Source organism: Oratosquilla oratoria, chromosome 41 (genome assembly GCF_046742065.1).
Source record: "Oratosquilla oratoria isolate Oo_2021 chromosome 41, ASM4674206v1, whole genome shotgun sequence".
Classification (NCBI taxonomy): domain Eukaryota; kingdom Metazoa; phylum Arthropoda; class Malacostraca; order Stomatopoda; family Squillidae; genus Oratosquilla; species Oratosquilla oratoria.
Window position 1 is genome coordinate 33747002 of NC_134817.1, and position 19633 is coordinate 33766634.

Here is a 19633-nt window from a genome sequence, read left to right on the forward strand (position 1 = left end):
CAATTGCTGTTGCATACAAGATTTCATTTTTGCTTGAATTTGAAAATTCTTATTCATCTGGGAAAAATATCTAATTCTGAAAGGATTAATAGACTAACAAAGTCACATCACTCATAAAAAATGAGAAGGAATATAAACAAAGAAAATGCAATGCACAGTCTAGCTTCACATAAAAACACAATCTTACCTGAAAGTTCTTCATGTCATCACTTTCTCTACTGAGCATTTCAGCCATGTAGTCAATAAGCTGCAGGTTGAAAGCATTTTTCATGCTGATTTTCTGAAATATATGTACATATTAGTGATGCTTTAAACTGGATTACAAAGCTATGCATGTGTTGATGGAGGTGGTGGGTTGCCGATTAAATGAGGCAGCCTTGCTGTGGATGTGCTGTGTCTTGCTACACTGCTTCTGACCCAGGGCAGTGGGTGAGATGCAGGGATGACCCGTCATCCAGGAGGAGCCAAGAAAAGAGGGAGGGAGGGGTGATGAATGGGAGTGGAGTATGTGGGGATGAAATGGGTGAGAGTGGATTTATGCCTTTGACTTTGGCTACCTCCCTTGTAAGGGGGAAATAGCCCTTGGTATATGCATATATATATATAAATATCTATCTACATACCAAGGTTTTTTTTCCCCCTTATAAGGGAGGTAGCCAAGTCAGGGCATGCACCCACTCCCATCCACCACCCTTGTTTCCTCTTGTTTTAGTTCCTCATAGATGAAGGTGTCATCCCTGTCTCCTGTCAACTGCCCAGGTCAGAAGCAATGCAGCAAGACAAAATACAAAAGAAAATTAAATTAATATATCAATGGCCCCCTTCCCCAGGTAAAGGGGTTGGCTGAATTAAACCACACACACAACCAAAACCCAATTAAAACCCTTCCAATCTTTGGGATGAAGTATCATCCCTGTCCCACTGCTCACGTCAAGTGCAATGCAGCAAGGCCCAGCACTTCCAGAACAGGCCTGGTGGTTTACCCCCCCCCACCATTTCAATATATGGCAACCCACTTCACATAAACTTGAAATAAACTATGAAATAGATGAGAATATTCCTTTGAGCTCCGTCATCCTATTATCCATTTATAACTTCATTTCAATCTCCCCTGCTTTACAGACATTCTACATGCATACAAAGCCCCCTCTCACCCTATCAATCCACTTCATTTTTTAACTTCCTTTCAACTCCACTCCATCCACTTCTGTTTTTCATTTTTTTTTTCCTTATTCTTTCTTTCTGTATGTCCAAACCATCTTGGTATTTCTTGATCTATCATGACAGTTCTCTGCATCTCCTTTATCTGCTTCACCTCCATATTTCTCACTATCCATTCCTCCAATACCTATCATATTTCCCAAACACTTAATCTTAAAAACACTGACTCTTGCTCACATTCCAAATCTCTGTTCCACATAGTACTATGGATGAAATCACTCAATACTATTCTCTCTGCATTCATTCCTAAATATCTATTTTTGGTCAACTTTTTATTCCAACCAGACATCTGACTGCATCCTTTACACTATAATCAACTTCCACATTCATTGATTAAGATAGTCGACTTTCACAGTCACATTCTGCCTGCTGCCATCATCATTCCTTGTACATCCATATACCAACGGCTATTTCCCCCTTACAAGGGAAGTAGTAGAAAACGGGCAAGCAAGCAATCCATTCCCACCCATTCCATCCCCACATACTCCACTCCTATCTAACCCCCTCCTCTTTTCTTGGCTCCCCCTGAATAAGAAGTCATCCCTGCATCTCACCCACTGCCCTGGGTCAGAGGCAGTGTCGCAAGACAGCATATCAACAGCAAGGCCACTTCATTTAATTGGCGACCCTCCTCTCTGTCCCCTCACAGAAAAAGAAAAGACAGAGAAATCCCTTTGGGCTGTGTCAAAATATCATTTACTCATACTCTCTCTCCCCATCTCCTCCACTCCTTCCATGCACCACAACATCATCCATACACAACCATTCTCCATTCACTCCTATCTTCTCCCTTCCTTCTTTAACATACATTCCCCTCTTTCCCAATGCCCCTTTTACTCCATCCATCCATCTCATCCTCATGTTCACTCCTTCCACACCTCTTTTACTAATCTTTCTTTACTCATTATTTATGTGTCCAAACCATCTCAATACTCTTTCATCAACCCTATCTTCCAAATCCTTTTCCAACCCTGCTTTCCTCCTCAGCTCCTTGTTTCTCGTTCTATCCAGCCTAGTAACACTTATCATACATCTCATGCACCTCATTCCAAGCATATTCAAACTCCTCTCTTATGTTCCATGTTTCTGCCCCATACAGTGCTATTGGCACAATCACTCCTTCATATAATTTCCTCTTAGCACCCACTCCCAAATGTCTATTTCTCATTACATTTTTTAATCCCACAAGGCATTTACTCGCTTCTCTCAATCTACATTCTACCTCCACCCCCACTCCTCCCTTTCCTGCCACATTTGCTCCCAAGTATCTAAAACTATCCACTTTCTCCAGTCTCCCTTAATTTGTTGCCACATTCTCTTCTTGTACATCTCATCATCTTACTTTTCCTCATATTTATCTTCAACTTTTTTCTTTCACACACCTTCCAAAACTCTGTCACTAACTTCCTTAATCCTGCTACAAGTGAAATGTCATCAGCAAACAACAACTGGCTTATCTCCCACTTTTCTCTATTTTCTTTAACCATCTCCAATTCCCAGCTCATTACCATTGCGTTTAAATCTTGCACCACCCAATCTATGTATCTGCAATACATCCCACTTTGCCTTCCTGTCTACCTTGTCATAAACCTTTTCCAAATACATAAAGGCCCAAAAAAAACATCCTTACATTTTCCTAAAGCTTTCTTACAAATCTGCCTTACCACAAATGAATAAAATAAATAAAAATAAGTAAATAAATAAAATAAATATTTTCCCTCTCCCCCAGTATCCATGGAGTAGACTACACAAATTTTATGCAGTCAATATTTTAGGGATTTCAATACAATTTCTGCGGCAAGGTACTTTCCCCAAAGCAATCAACTATGAAACACCCTTAACCATCTTCTCACACCTCTTATCTAATACTCTCACTCCATAATCCAGAATAATCAATACATAAACTACAACTTGGTGATCACTTTTCATAGAAGACAGGACTTACATTTTCTGCAGACAACTGAATGCATTTTGCATAATGATCTGAGAGCTGTTGGTTAGTCAGGCCCGATACTCCACTGATGTTCTTTTGCTTGTCATTCACTGTGGAGGGTGATGACAAGTTGCGCTGCTGCAACTGCTGCAAACGATTCAACTGACGCTCCCTCCGCTCTGCCTCATCGTTGTTCTGCATAAGAAAAATTATTACTTTAATGTCATTCACAAATAAGAGAACCTATGAATAATAACATCACCTTTTATTCTGGTTGAGAGAGAGAGAGAGAGAGAGAGAGAGAGAGAGAGAGAGAAAGAGAGAGGGAAGCCACACTTTGACAAGGACAATGTAACAGTTGACTTGCTCAATACATCAGTTTTTCTCAACCTTTTACCCTTGCATAACCTTTCAAATAAATTGCATGTCTCAAGGAACCTCTGAAAAAAAAAAAAAAAAAAAAAAAAAAACATACACCATATCTTTCATTGTAATAATAGGTTAGATAGGATGATGTCTATATTACATTATTACAATAACCATTTGCGGAACCCTAGTTGAGAAACGCTGCACTACATGTTCACATCCAACTAAAGATATATCATCCTATACCTGCATACATTAAAGACAGCAACATATCTGAAAAATCTATGGGAGAACCTTGGAACCACTGCCAGCAACCTTGGGGTCATAAATTACACTAAAAAGTAATCCTATGAAATGGCTATGACAACTTAATCCACTAATCTAAGACAAGCATACTAAACTACCTCTTTACACTCCAATGACTACAAAAAACTCACATGAAAAAATTATCAAAGGAATGATTATACACATAAAATGGAGAGCGACTGGAGGAAGTGGATAGTTTTAGATACTTGGGTGCAAATGTGGCAGGAAAAGGTGGAGTGAAGGTGGAGGTAGAATGTAGATTGAGAGAAGCGAGTAAATGCCTTGGTGGATTAAAGAGTGTAATGAGGAATAGACATTTGGGAATGGATGCGAAGAGGAGACTGTATGAAGGAGTGATTGTGCCAACAGCACTGTATGGGGCAGAAACATGGAACATAAGAGAAGAAGAGAGAAGGAGTATGAATGTGTTTGAGATGAGGTGTCTGAGAAGTATGATGGGGGTTACTAGGCTGGATAGAGTGAGAAATGAGGAGGTGAGGAGGAGAACAGGGGTGGAAAGGGAGTTGGGAGATAGGGTAGATGAAAGAATATTAGGATGGTTTGGACACATGGAAAGAATGAGTGAAGAAAGACTAGTAAAAGAGGTATGGAAGGTAGATGTGGAGGGAGTGAACATGAGGGGACTTCCTAGGATGAGGTGGATGGATGGGGTGAAGGGGGCTTTGGGGAAGAGGGGAATGTCTGTTGAGGAAGGATGGGAGAGGATAGAAGACAGGAGTGAATGGAGAATGGCTGTATATGGATGATGTTATGATTGCATGAGGTGGAATGGGCGATGGGGTGAGGTAATATGTGTGAGCAAAATTTGATGCAGCCCTAAGGGATTTCTCCCCGTCTTCTCCTTTTATGCAATGGGGGGACGGAGAGGGGGGATCGCCGATTTAATGAAGCGGCCTTGCTGTGGATGTGCTGTGTCTTGCGACACTGCTTCTGACCCAGGGCAGTGGACAAGGTGCAGGGATGACCCGTCATCCAGGAGGTGCTAAGATATGAGGGAGGGTGGAGGGGTGTGGAGTGTATTCAGGGATGGAATGGGTGGAAATGATTTTATGCCTTTTCCTTTTTGGCTACCTCCCTTGTAAGGGGGAAAAAGCCTTGGTATATGTATGTATGTATGAATAAATAATTGGAAAATAGATTTGTTTTTCATTATCCACACACAATAAAAAAAGGTGTAAACTGGACATTAATACTCTGGTAGGTATAGTATCCATACCCATTAAGTGTAGATAATTTTATGGACTGGGATGTCAGGTGGTATGGGACAAAGAACTGCCTAGTGTAGGCCTTATGGTCTCTTGTAGTCTTCCCCATTCTAATGTTTTTATGTATCAAATGAATGCACTATCTGTGGCAAAATTAAGGCTTGCTAAGAATGGAAACAATAAGGATATAAAATAAAGCTGTAAAAATAATGAGGCCATAAATGAAAGTAATGATGGCAAGGTAAGAACACTGTTATGAAATAATACATGTACACATATACCAAAGGCCTTCTTCCCTTAGGTTATGAAATCAAATAAGAAAATAAGATAAAGATATGAATCAATCAATCTGGTACCCCCTAGTCTCTCTTGCTTACAGCCTTTAGGGAAGAAAAAGAAGAAGAAGAAAAAAGGAGAGAGAGAGAGAGAGAGAGAGAGAGAGAGAGAGAGAGAGAGAAAGAGAGAGAGAGAGAGAGAGAGAGAGAGAGAGAGAGAGAGAGTGAGAGAGAGAGAGAGAGTGTGTGTGTGCGTGTTTAAAAATCAAAATATTAAAAAACAGAAACAAGTATCATGACAAAAACTGGGGGGGAAAAAAAGCAATAAGAACATAAGAATGAAGGAAACTGCAAGAGACCATAAGGCCTACACTAGGCAGCTCCCATGTCCATTACCACCTGTCATCCCCATCCATAAAGTTATCTAACCGTTTTTCAGGGCTCACTACAAGTTTACTAAGTCTATTCCATTAATTGACCACCCTATTAGTAAACCAGTTCTTGCCTATTTCCTTCTTGAATCTAAATTTGTCTAATTTAAATCCATTACTGCAAGTCCTCCCTTGTTGTCTTAATATGATGACCTTGTTTGCATCACCCTTCTTAAAGCCTTTGATCCAATTGAAACACCTCTATTAGATCACCCCACACTGCATTTTCCCAGAGATTGTAAGTTAAGGTGCCTGAGCGTCTCTTCGTAAAGTAAATTTCTGAGCCCATGTATTATTTTAGTCATATTCCTCTGTACTGATTCTAGTGAATTGATGTCCATTCTATAGGACAGAGACCAAAACTGAACTGCATAGTCTAGGATGGTGTCTAACTGATGCTAGGTAGAGTTTGATAACTACCTCTGCACTTCTATTTGTAGCCATTCTAGCAATGAAACCTAATGCTCTGTTAGCTTTATTCCTGGCATTAATACACTGTTTCCTGGACTTAAGGTCAGGATTTATTAGAACTGCCAAGTCTCTCTCACACTCGGTTTTCCCTAGAAGTGCGTTATCTAAGCTATATCTGCTTTTGGGATTGTGTAGCCCTACATTTAACATGCTGCACTTTGAAATATTGAAGTCCATTTGCCATTTCACTGACCACGTGAACAATTTGTTTAGATCTTCCTGCAGGGTCTCAGTGTCTTCTGACCTAATTAGGCATCCTATTTTTGTGCCATCAGCAAGCTTACTAACATCACTATCAATCCAAATCGTTTATGTACATAATGAATAATAAGGTATCCAAAACAGAGCCCTAGGGAACTCCACTAAAAACAATTCCCTATTTGGAGTTTACACCATTTATGGTGATCTACTATTTTCTGTCACTAGTCCACGCTCTAATCTATTCAAACACTTTCCTTCCTATGCCATGGGCTTTGACTTTATTTAGTTGTCTCTGGTGGGGGACCTTGTTGAATGCTTTGCTTAAGTCAAGGTAAAACATTGTAACTATTATTGTTATTTGATGCCTTGTATACTTTAGTATAAAAAGATGTAAGATTAGTCACATGAATTACTCTTGGAGAAACCATGCTGTGAGTCACAAATCAAATCATGTCTCTTGATGTGATCTCTGATTCTATCAGCTATTATTGATTCAAGCAATTTACCTATAAGTGATGTCAAACTGATTGGCCTGTAGTTACATAAGGATGATTCATCTCCTTTTGGAAAACAGGAACATTTGCCTGCCCCCATGCAAGAGGCACAAAACCAGTGTCTAGCGACTTATAAAAATTTCTGTTAACTGGTCGCACATTTCAAATTTACACTATTTAAGCATTCTTGGAAAAATGTTCTCTAGACCCAGAGATTTTGTAGATTTAAGTCCTTCAACCTGTTTGACTACTTCTACCTTAGTAATGCTTATGTTAGTCTATTTTCTTCATCTCCACAGAAAAATCAGATCAGTCAGGTACCATATCTAACCTCTCCTTAGTAAACACAAAGAGAAAATATCTATTAAATGCCTCACCCATTTTTTCCCTCTGATTCTATCATGACATCTTCATAATTATTAATTGGGCCTACCCTTTCCTTATTTTTTTTGTTCTGTAGAGATAAAAGCCCTTTGGGTTGGATCTCACTTGTCTGGCAACCTTAATTTCAAAGTTACATTTCAATGCGTGCATGTTTTTTTTAACCAGTCTTGCCATATCAATATATTTGGATCTAAGGTATGTTTCCCCATTTTTTTTTATCCTGGAATAAAGTCCTCTTTTCATTCCAATCTCATATTTGAGCCTGTCCGTCATCTATTTGGGAGTATTACTATTCTTCCATACTGACTTGAAGGGAATAAATCTATTTTGTACATGTGCTAAGGGGAGAGGGTGGGGGAATATCAGATAATTTTTTGGTGGAAGGTAAGTTGAGAATGGAGGATAGATGGAGAAAGAGGAAAGGGACAAAAGGTAGGGAGGTGCTTAGAGGGAACCCTTTAAATGAAAAGGAAAAGGAGAAGGAGTACAAGAAGAAGCTGAAGGAGGAGTGGGAGGGAGTGAAGGATAGAGTAGAGCTAGGTGTGGAGGAGGAATGGGGATGGTTCAAGGAGGGAGTCACAAAGTGTGCAAGGATGGTGTGTGGAACAAGAAGGACAGGAGGAAATAGAAGGAAGGGTAGTGAATGGTGGGATGAGGAAACAAAGAAGGTTGTAGAAGAGAAGAAGCGAGCTTTCACAGATTGGTTACAAAATAGGACGAGGGAGTCATACGAGAGGTACAAAGAAAAGAAAAGAGAAGTAAAGCAAAAGGTAAAGGAGGCAAAGAGGAGAGCAGATGTGAAATGGGGTAAGTGATGACAGAAAATTTTGAAAGTAATAAAAAGATGTTTTGGAAAGAAATTAAGAGAGAAAAAGGAGGCGAATCAAGTAGAGAAGCAAAGGTAAAAGGTGCAGATGGAGAGATGATAATGGAATAGAAGGCCTTAAGGGGAAGATGGGCAGAATATTTTAGGGAGTTGCTAAATGTGAAGGAGGATAGGGAGGGAAAGATAGTTGCAGTGGGAAATGCGAAGAAAATGACCGTGATGAGTGAGGAAAATGGAGGAGAAATAAGGAAGGATGAAGTGAAGGCAGATGTTAAGATGATGAGAGCAGGAAAGGCACCTGGGCTAGATGGATATCATGCGAGTGTCTAAAAAAGAGGTACAGTGATGGTGGAATGGCTGCTGAGGTTGTTTAATGTTTGTCTAAGTGAGAGTAGAGTGGCGGAGGACTGGAGGAGTGCCTGTATAGTTCCGCTTTACAAGGGAAAACGGGACAAGTGTGAGTGTAGTAGTTTCAGAGTAATTAGCTTCGTAGTTGGGAAGGTTTATGGGAGGATCTTGATTGAGAGGATTAGGAGAGGAACAGAGGGAGTAATTGGTGAGGAACAGTGTGGATTTAGGATGGGTAGAGGTTGTGTAGATCAGATTTTTGTGGCAAGACAAATATGTGAGAAAGATATAGGAAAGGGGAAAGATGTGTTTTGGGCTTTTATGGATCTAGAAAAGGTTTACGACAGGGTAAACAGAAAGGCACTGTGGGAGGTTTTGTGGATATACGGGATAGGAGGAAAGCTCCTAGGAGCTGTCAAGAGTTTTTATGAGGGTAGTAGAGCTTGTGTCAGGATTGGAAATGGAGAGAGTCAGTGGTTCGAGGTAAAGGTGGGACTTCGTCAAAGATGCATTATGTCGCCCCGGCTGTTCAACGTATACATGGATGGGGTAGTGCAAGAGGTAAATGCAAGGGTAGTGGGTCAAGGATTGGAGATGGTTAAAGAAAATGGAGAAAAGTGGGAGGTGAGCCAGCTGTTGTTTGCGGACAACACTGCGCTTGTGGCAGGATCGGAGGAGGTGATTGAGGAAGTTGGTGACAGAGTTTGGGAGTGTGTGTGATAGAAGAAACCTGAAGATAAATGTGAGTAAAAGTAAGGTGATGAGATGTACAAGGCGTGAAAGTGGCAGTAGACTGGAAGTGAGCATTAAGGGAGAGCGACTGGAGGAAGTGGATAGTTTTAGATACTTGGGTGCAAATGTGGCAGGAAAAGGTAGAGTGAAGGTGGAGGTTGAATGTAGATTGAGAGAAGTGAGTAAATGCTTTGGCTACCTCCCTTGTAAGGGGGAAAAAGCCTTGGTATATGTATGTATACATTTTACCCTGTCTGGGGTATTGGCTGCATGTTGTTATGGCAAAGTAGCATGAGGGTTGATATTTCAGGGTCTATATGGGGCGCCCCTATGGACCAGAGTCACACATCATTTGTCTGTGATAGAGGATGACTCTGCTCACAGAGAAATGATGAAACTTTTATTACTGCTACTGTCCCTCCATTATGCTGTCCCCCAACCCCTTGTTTCATTTCCTTGTTTCGCCTACCCTGTGGTGGGGGAAAAGAATGCTGCGACCAAGCTTCCCACTTGGATTGTAAGAGGCAAGAAAAATGGGACGGGGATTGGGACCAGGCATCCTTCTCCATAGCCCCACAGGTGACATTCCTAAAAAAAGTAAAGGCATAACAGGGTCTAAGAGTTTTCCAACCAGCACCCTACGGTTTGGGTCTTTTAATGTGCATGGATGTAGTACAGATGAGAGTAAAAGGGAAGAGATAGGTTTGTGAGAAGAAAGATTGATGTGTTGGCTTTGAGTGAAACTAAGTTGAGAGGGAAGGGTGAGTGTGAGTTTGGGAGTGTAGTTGGGAGGTTTTCAGGAGTGAAGAGAGGGTGAGGGAGAGAAGGGGTGGCTATACTAGTAAGTGAAGAGATAGGTACACGTAGTGGAGTGGAAGGAAGTTTCTTCAAGGTTAATGTGGATAACGGTGAAACTGGGAAAGAAGATGTGGGTTTTTGTAAGTGCATATGGGCCTGGTAGTGAGAAGAGTGTAGAAGAAAGGGAGGCTTTTTGGATAGATTTAAATGAGTGCATAGAGGGATTAGGGAGGAATGTCAATGTAGTAGTATTGGGAGACCTTAATGATGGAGTAGGGAATGAACCAAATGACGTAGTGGTTGGGAAATGTGGAGTTCCAGGAAAGAATCGTAGTGGAGAGTTGATGGTGGAGATGTGCCTAGAGTTGATGATAGCAAATGCAGTGTTTTGGAAGAAAGTCAAGCATAAAAAAAATCAAGCATAAGTACACATTGGAGAGGATGGTGGATGGAAGGGTGGTAAATAGAGCATTAATGGACTATGTTTTGGTAGATAGGAGTATGATAGGAAGAGTTAAGGATGTACATGTTCTAAGGGGAGAGAATGGGGGAATATCAGACCATTTTTTGGTGGAAGGTAAGTTGAAAGTGGAGGATAGATGAAGAAAGAGGAAAAGGACAAAAGGTAGGGAGGTGCTTAGAGTGAACTCTTTAAATGAAAAGGAAAAGGAGGAGTATAAGAAGCTGAGAAAGGAGTGGGAGGGAGTGAAGGATAGAGCAGAACTAGGAGTGGAGGAAGAATAGGTTCAAGGAGGGAGTCATAGAGTGTGCAAAGATGGTGTATGGAACAAGAAGGACAGGAGGAAATAGAAGGAAGGGTAATGAGTGGTGGGATGAGGAAGCAAAGAAGGTTGTAGAAGAGAAGCGATCTTTCACAGATTGGTTACAAAATAGGAAGAGGGAGTCATATGAGAGGTAAAAAGAAAAGAGAACTTAAGCACAAGGTAAAAGAGGCAAAGAGGAGAGCAGATGTGAAGTGGGTAAGAGTATGACAGAAAATTTTGAAAGTAATAAAAAGATGTTTTGGAAAGAAATTAAGAGAGGAAGAGGAGGCAAATCAAGCAGAAAAGAAAAGGTAAAAGGTGCAGATGGAGAGATGATAATGGAAGAGAAGGCAGTAAGAGGAAGATGGGTAGAGTATTTAAGGGAGTTGCTAAATGTGAAGGAGGATAGGGAGGGAAAGGTAGTTGCAGTGGGAAGTGATAAGAAAATGGTTGTGATGAGTGAGGAAAATGGAGGAGAAATAAGGAAGGATGAAGTGAAGGCAGTTGTTAAGATGATGAAAGCAGGTAAGGCACCTGGTCTGGATGGATACCATGCAGAATGTCTAAAAAAAGGAGGTACAGTGATGGTGGACTGGGTGGTGAGGTTATTTAATGTTTGTTTAAGAGAGGGTAAAGTGCCGGAGGACTGGAGGAGTGCCTGTATAGTTCCACTCTACAAGGGAAAAGGGGACAAGTGTGAGTGTAGTAGTTTCAGAGTAATTATCTTAAGCGTAGTTGGGAAGGCTTATGGGAGGATCTTGAGAGGATTAGGAGAGGAACAGAGGGAGTAATTGGTGTGGAACTGTGTGGTTTTAGGACATGTAGAGGTTGTGTAGATCAGATTTTTGTGGCAAGACAGATATGTGAGAAAGCTATAGGGAAAGGTAAGGATGTTTTTTGGACTTTTATGGATCTGGAAAAGGCTTATGGCAGGGTAGACAGGAAGGCACTGTGGGAGGTTTTGCAGATATATGGGATGGGAGGAAAGCTTCTAGGAGCTGTCAGGAGTTTTTACGAGAGTAGTAGAGCGTGTGTCAGGATTAGAAATGGCAAGAGTGAGTGGTTTGAGGTAAAGGTGGGACTTCGTCAGGGATGTGTTATGTCGCCCTGGCTGTTCAATCTTTACATGGATGGGGTGGTGCGAGAGGTAAATGCAAGGGTGGTGGGTCAGGGATTGGAGATGGTTAAAGAAAATGGAGAAAAGTGGGAGATAAGCCAACTGTTGTTTGCAGACGACACTGTGCTTGTAGCAGGATCAGAGGAGGGATTGATGAAGTTAGTGAAGGAGTTTGGGAAGGTGTGTGAAAGGAAGTTGAAGATAAATGTGAGTAAGAGTAAGGTGATGAGATGTATAAAGGGTGAAAGTGGCAGCAGACTGGAAGTGAGTATTAAGGGAGAGAGACTGGAGGAAGTGGATAGTTTTAGGTACTTGGGCGGGAATGTGCCAGGAAAGGGAGGAGTGGAGGTGGAGGTAGAATGTAGATTGAGAGAAGCGAGTAAATGCCTTGGTGGATTAAAAAGTGTAATGAGAAATAGACATTTGGGAATGGATGCTAAGAGGAGATTTATGAAGGAGTGATTGTGCCAACAACACTGTATGGGTCAGAAACATGGAGCATAAGAGAGGAAGAGAGGAGTTTGAATGTCAAGCCTTTACACTTTGACAAATAAACAAAATGTATATAGGTAAGAAACAATGTTTATCATACACAGATCTGAAGGAAGGAATGGTAAGTACTTGGATACGGTGCTGCTGTTGGATGGAAGATATAACATGTCAACACATCTTTAACTATACATATTAATACACAGGTGAAGGAAATGATTTAGGTTTCAGGTGCAGCTATGTGATTACTTGATTACTTTTGCCCAACAGAAACTGTAGTTCACAAGTAACAATTAGGTACAGAATTGATGTCTGTGTAGTTATGAAACAAGCACAAACCTCAATGCAAGGCCTATACTACACTGAAAAAATAATTTACTTTTGAGAAATATGTGAAGATTCGACAACAATGTTTTGGATTGCTTTGAGAAAAATACAATAGAAAAAAATATGAATAAACTGACCTCAGGTACATCGATAAATACATTATCCATAGACTGGTCAAGCTGTGCCACTTGAGCTACACTACGCCGTTTCTTGGGCGACAAGTTAAAGCCCATTGAACTTTTCCGGCCAGCCATTTTGGATTGATAGATCTGGAAGAGGAATTAACATAAGTAATCTACATTCTGAAAACTATGTCTCTAAGCAACTCTGAATTAATGTACATTTAAAATATTTCAACTGCATCTTAGGATATCTGTCAATCAGTCAATTCAATGCTCCAGGTCTCTCTTGAGCCCACAAGTTACTCAAGGAAGAAATAATGTATTGTTGCCAAGGTACAGTTCACGTGAAGCACTGTAGAAAGAAGAACTCTGTTTCTTCTGCATGGTGGTTGCATCCTGGGGAGTTTGATTCTGGATTAATAGTATTTTCATGTTGGATGGTGTCTTGAGCACAAGCAAGCCAGTTTGGTTCTTCGGCCTACCTCTCTTGAGAGGAATTTTTCTGTGGGGCTGATGTCTGGAGGTGTTGGAGAAGTGTCTAGTTATGATATGTCTTGGAGAGCTTCTTTAGTGATCTGAGTGTGAATGTGTTTTTGTTTGTATGTACTGTGGTACTGGTCTTAAGCCAAGGTATGCACCCACTCCCACATTTCCCTTTCATCTTTGATCCTTATGGATGAAGGGTCATTCCTGTCTCCTGCCCATTCCAAAGCAATGCAGCAAGACATAGCACATTCATAGCAGGACCAGCAACTGCATTACATGGCAACTCTCCCTCCTTATTCCCAAAATAGAGAACATTAATTATTTTGACAATGCTAATTAGCAAGTAGAAAATTCTGAAAGATCATTCAACATGTCCATATCTTCTTCCTATCAGTTAATAAAGGTTATTCATATAATTTCCTAATTTTCATTATGGCTATAATTATTATTATCATTATTATCAAAATCATTATAATTATAATTTTAAGGGTCATTTCTGTTTTCCCGACACCAATACTCATGGTTAAGTTTAGTTAGGCTAACCTGAACTAACCTTGTCACCACTTTGGGTATGCCTCCCGCACAGCCATTCAACATGCCGACTGACAGCAAAAATTGCCTTGGTGTTCGAAAAACAAAAATAGTCCTCATTATTATAATTATTACTATAACTAATAAATTTTGTCGAATAGGACCTCAACAAGGTGTACACTTGGGCTGCAGAAAACAATATGCAGTTCAATGAAGGAAAATTTGAAATGCTGAGGTGTGGCCCATACCAAGACATCAAACAGGAAACTGATCTGCACACCGAGGGGAACTTAGTCATCCCCCCAAAGATGCATGTAAAATGCCTGGGAGTCCACCTCAGCGAGGATGCCAGCTTTCATCATCATATTGATGTAACAATAAAGAAAGCCAAGGGAATGGCAAGCTGGGTTCTCCGTACCTTCTCATCAAGGGAACCACAGGTTATGCTAACCCTATGGAAGGCCCTGGTCCAACCCACACTAGACTACTGCAGTCAATTGTGGTCGCCCCATAAAAAAGGGGAAATCCAGAGACTAGAAGCAGTTCAAAGAAGCTTCACCCGTCAGATACAGGGGATGAGGGAACTGAATTACTGGGACCGTCTCAAAGAACTCAATCTATTCTCCCAACAAAGAAGGAGAGACCGGTACAGAGCAATCTACCTGTGGAAGATCCTAGAAAAACATACACCAGACCCCACAAACTCTTCCACACTGCACTCACTACACAACAAACGAACAGGGCGAAAGTGCAAAAGAAGAACCCTTCCAACCAAAGCCCCAGAGCGAATCAAGACTTTACTTGCTGCCAGCCTGGGGCACGAAGGGCCGAGGATCTTCAATGCACTCCCCAAACAAATAAGAGACATAACAGGCTGCACGGTGGACACATTCAAGGCTGGACTGGACAGATACTTATCGTCCTTACCTGATGAACCACCGGTACCAGGCTATACAGTGAACTGTCGGGCAGCCTCAAATTCCATCCCGGATCAAGTAGACCTACTAGCTAGGGACGCCAGAACCGGATTCAGCGGCGGATCACCGTGACTGTGAGGGATCAACCTCAGAACAACACCAAGTAAACCAAGTAAGTAAGTAGGACTATCTTGATTACATATAGATATCACAGATATTACTGGAAGAATAGAAATAATTGAACATTACATTTCCATTGTATGATTAACACATTTCTGAATTAAGTAGAAATAAAATGGTGTTCAAAATAATATTCTACTATATTATGATTATTTATTTCTGCAAAATGAATTATTTATTATTGCCTTTATTACATGTGTATATAATCATAATGGTGCCCGTATCAATAATGCATGTCTATTCTGTTCTGTGACAGATTCAATTTCTTGGAATAAAATGCAAAAATGATATCTGGTCACCAATCAAAATCCCAGGTCTTCATCTAAGAAATTAGAATAAACAATTACAATGCAATGAACAGTATTATGTTCTAGCCCCTGTCAAGCATTAAATTTATTATTTTATAGTAACATTATAGTAACAGAGCACAATTTTTGCCACATAATTCAGTCTAATATCATACATACTCAGTATGATACAGTGTACAGTATGATACTCATACTGTACACAGAAAAATAAATCTACTGTATGTCATGACGTTTATAAATTATTATACCAGGCAAAAACTATAAATAAAATTCAATATTATGATAGCATTGATTATCATTATTACTTATAATACTGATCTAGTTCCATAAAATATAAATTTTAATTAACAGGCAACCCCATAAAATTGAAAGGGCTCCTCCCACTTTTACAGTTGTTATTCAATAGTTTAAAGAGGATATCTATATTCTAACAATATCACTATATTCACATGTGGGACGCAATCTCTGCTTAATTATCAATCTGAAATAAAAATGCCTTTCGTCAACAGATGCCGGGTCTATCCTTTACATTTTCACACCAATGAATTTCTAAGCTTAGAAACAAAATCGATTTAGTGCACAATTAAATCTTACCTCGAACTGTTGTTATGTAGTTTCTAGCCACTCACAGTAAATCTTTGGCTTTCAATACATAAACAAAGTTACTTTCAAAATGTCAAACATAACTTTAGGATGTATGAAGTCCATAGTTCCGAGACTTTGTCAATGCACTTTCAAAACTTTGAACCCTTTGTTTGGCAGCAACGATTTGTGGAAATTTTCTTTCTCACAACGAGACAAAACCCTTTAAGGGTATTGCCTCTTAACTATAAAACATTAAAATTCACTACAACTTTATATATTTTCTATTTTGTTCTCTTACTACAGCACCGATGTCCGTTTTACGCGGGAGAATAAATATAAACATAGCACTCATTTGTTTTCTTAGAAGCGTAAGAATTTAAATCGAGCTAGGGACATCCTACAAATTAACCACCATGAATTCAGTTTCAAGGCAAAGAAACTTATAATATGGCCTCAAAAATTATAATTTAGATAAATAGAGAACTATATGAGGTTATTTGGAGATACACATTGTAATAATACTGAATATATCCGCTTTTTAACAGAGATCATCTTGCGCTCTCAGCAATCGTGAGCATGATGGGAGAATAGTGACGTCACAAGGCGGAAAATCTAAAATGGCCGGTAAGGCTCAATTCAGTATACTTATTTCAAACTACTTCTTTGAACATTAGTACAACTTGAAACAGCGCATCGTTTGGTTAAATAATATTTTCGTTTTACGTATGGCTGTGCGATTTAGAGCACACATGGCATCTAAAAGTTCTAATAACGCTACGAAGGTATCAAGTCAATAAAAATCGTCTGTTCCTACAGTATATATCTAATTTCATTGTATTTTACTGCTGAGAATTTGTCATAAAAGATATTTCGTCTTTACTCCAACTTTTAGTTAATAATATTTTTGGTATGTCTGAAAACAAAAAAGTTGGCCATACATGTTAGATAATGTCTGATGATGCAAAAATTTATTATCGGATAAGACCTGCAGAAGATTGCATTACCCTTCAAGATTTGAATGTACTGAAGGAATGGAGCCAAAAGTGGCTGCTCCAGTTTAAAGAACAATGTAAAGTTATGCTTATTGGAAGAAAGAACCTAGGATGTGAATACTATTTAGGACAGAAATTACTAGAAGAAAAAGACCTTGGAATCATCATTGCTAGACAGGTAGCTAAGGCTGCAGTAAAGGCTAATTCAGTGCTGGGGCTAACAAAAACGACTATGACATGTCTTGATGTGGATATGATGATTTCCCTATACAAGGCAATGGTAAGACCGTCTCTTGAGAATTATGTACAAGCATGGTATTGATATATGAGAGGTGAAATAAAGAAGCTGGAATAGGTAGAGGGGCGACTAAACTATTCTCGGACATGAAAATAATTTCACATGAGGAGAGATAAGCTAGACTAGATCTCAGTGACGCATCCCCCCTCCTTCCCCCATAACCACCTCCACCATTCCTTACTGCCTGTTTCAGCTATTGGCTTGCGAAATAATTAAAGAGATTTTAAAAATTGTATTTAATGTCCTTATTGCAGAAAGGGCAATGGAAAAATATTTCATATTCTGTTACTTCTAACGCAAAATTCGTATATTACGGTAAAATACTCAGGGCTCCTTTGACCTTTGTTTTTATTATAATTATTTTGTCAGCCCTGTGGGCGGCAGGCACGTCCAGACTAGAATTGCCGCCCCCCTAAATGTGCCACCCCAGGGGGGCATAATATGCCCCCCCCCCCACACACACACATGTGAGGGCCCTGCACCACATTTGAAGAACGAAGGACTCGAAGAGATACGATAGAAACTTTCAAATTTTTGAAAGGTCTGGATAAAATACTCGGTCAATACTTGAAGAATATTCACACTCGGTTATCAGATGCTGCCACCGAGAAACGAGAGGTCATAGCCTAGTTATGAAACCGCGCCACCGAACAGTAAAGAGGAATAGTTTTTTTAATTCAAGTGTAGTCAATATAAGTGGAACAGCCCCATTGAAAATGTGATTACTAGCACAAGTGTAAATATATTTAGAAACAGATATGACCAGTTTGAGACTAAGGCAAGCATTCACTAAGTGTAATTTTGGCAAATTGCTTTAAATGCGGTTATTGTAATGTCGACATTATAATATATCACGTTCTTGAATTCTAACTGCATTTCAGAATAAAATTATTTATATTACACATCCCAAACAACTGTATCTCATCCACCTTTATCCTATTTCCACTGGTCTATATGCCAAAACAGAAAACAACAATATCTGCAGTCTTTCGGCGAATGACTAACAGTACTGGTTTGACTGTGGAACATGACAAAGCGGTAGGGAGCCCAGTCGAGCAGAACATGTCGACGAGTGGAATACAGATACAGTTTCTAGGTCCACAAAACTATAACAAGGATAGACACACACGCGCGCACACACACATACACACACACACACATAAAGATCTGAAAAAGAATAGCTTTCCACACAGAGTAATAGATATCTGGAGCAAACTGAAAGAGGAAACAGTGAGTGCTAAAACTATACATGACTTAAAAAAAAAAAAGGATGCGGAAAGATACAACAGCGGGTCACTACAAGCATAGCTCTCCTCCCGCAAGATACAACTAATACAACTAGGTAAATACACACACACACACACACACACACACACACACACACACACACACACACACACACACACACACACACACACACACACACGGCCCGGTGGCGGATTGGTAAGGCACTGGCCTCACAAGCCGGAGAACTGGGGTTCGATTCCCCGGCCGGGCGGAGACAAGTTGGGTTTGTCTCCTTTCACGTGTAGCCCCTGTTCACCTAGCAGCGAGTAGGTACGGGACGTTAGTCAAGGAGTTGTGACCTTGCATTCCCGGTGTGTGGAGTGTGAGTGGTCTCAGACCTACCCAGAGATCTGCTAATAATGAGCTCTGAGCTCACTGCCGTAGGGTGGTGTCTGGCTGTCTCGAAAAGAGGCTGCAGCAGATCCGAGGTGAATACACACACACACACACACACACACACACACACACACACATATATATATATATATATATATATATATATATATATATATATATATATATATCACATTCTTATCTTGTAAGGGGGATTAAGGCCTTATACGTTTGAGCGAACGTACAGTGCATGGGGAGGGGGGTGAACACGTTGCCTTGATAGCAGCTCCGGTACGTCTGAGTCACTTTACTCCCAGCTGCCCCTCCCCTCTCCCTTCACAACCAGACAGCGACAAACCCAAATAGGAAAACGAAACATATAAACAAGACAAAACAAAAAACAAACGATAAAATATGATGACTGGTATAAATAAAAACAAAATGATAATGTAAGACATGATATTGAAACTCAAAATGTATCAAAAAAGAAATAATTACGAGTTTCTTAAAACCATGTACTTTAATGCTCGTAGAATTAGGAACAAATTTCAGGAAATATAGGCGTATGTCAAAAGCGAAAATCTCGATATGATAGGAATAACCGAGACATGGTTAAGTGGTACAGAGTTCGAAGCTGAATTTAATATTGCGGGATTTAAACACTTTCATCAGGATAGAAACCACAAGAAAGGTGGGGGTGTTCTGTTGTACGTTAAAAACAATGTTCATGCTTGTGTTTTAGAGAAAGTGAAACAGGATGCATATAATAGTTTGTGGGTTGAGTTAACCCAAACAAATGGACAAAAAAATGAATGTAGGTGTAATATATAGGCCAAAGACATTATCATTAGCAGACGACAAACTGTTATTTCAAGAACTGTCTAG

General features: G+C 40.0%; 1 protein-coding gene across 1 annotated transcript in view; it reads right to left on the reverse strand.

Moving 5' to 3' along the window:
• The window catches only part of barr (non-SMC condensin I complex subunit H), a 53630-nt gene extending 37472 nt beyond the window's left edge, over positions 1 to 16158 (reverse strand). Inside the window, exons 1-4 of the mRNA XM_076178563.1 lie at positions 15848 to 16158; positions 12847 to 12978; positions 3167 to 3349; positions 188 to 280 (exon numbers count right to left, since the gene is read on the reverse strand). Coding sequence (XP_076034678.1) covers positions 188 to 280; positions 3167 to 3349; positions 12847 to 12963 — 393 coding nt within the window. The 5' untranslated portion in view covers positions 12964 to 12978; positions 15848 to 16158. The remainder of the gene's footprint in view (positions 1 to 187; positions 281 to 3166; positions 3350 to 12846; positions 12979 to 15847) is intronic.
• Positions 16159 to 19633: the final 3475 nt, after the last annotated feature.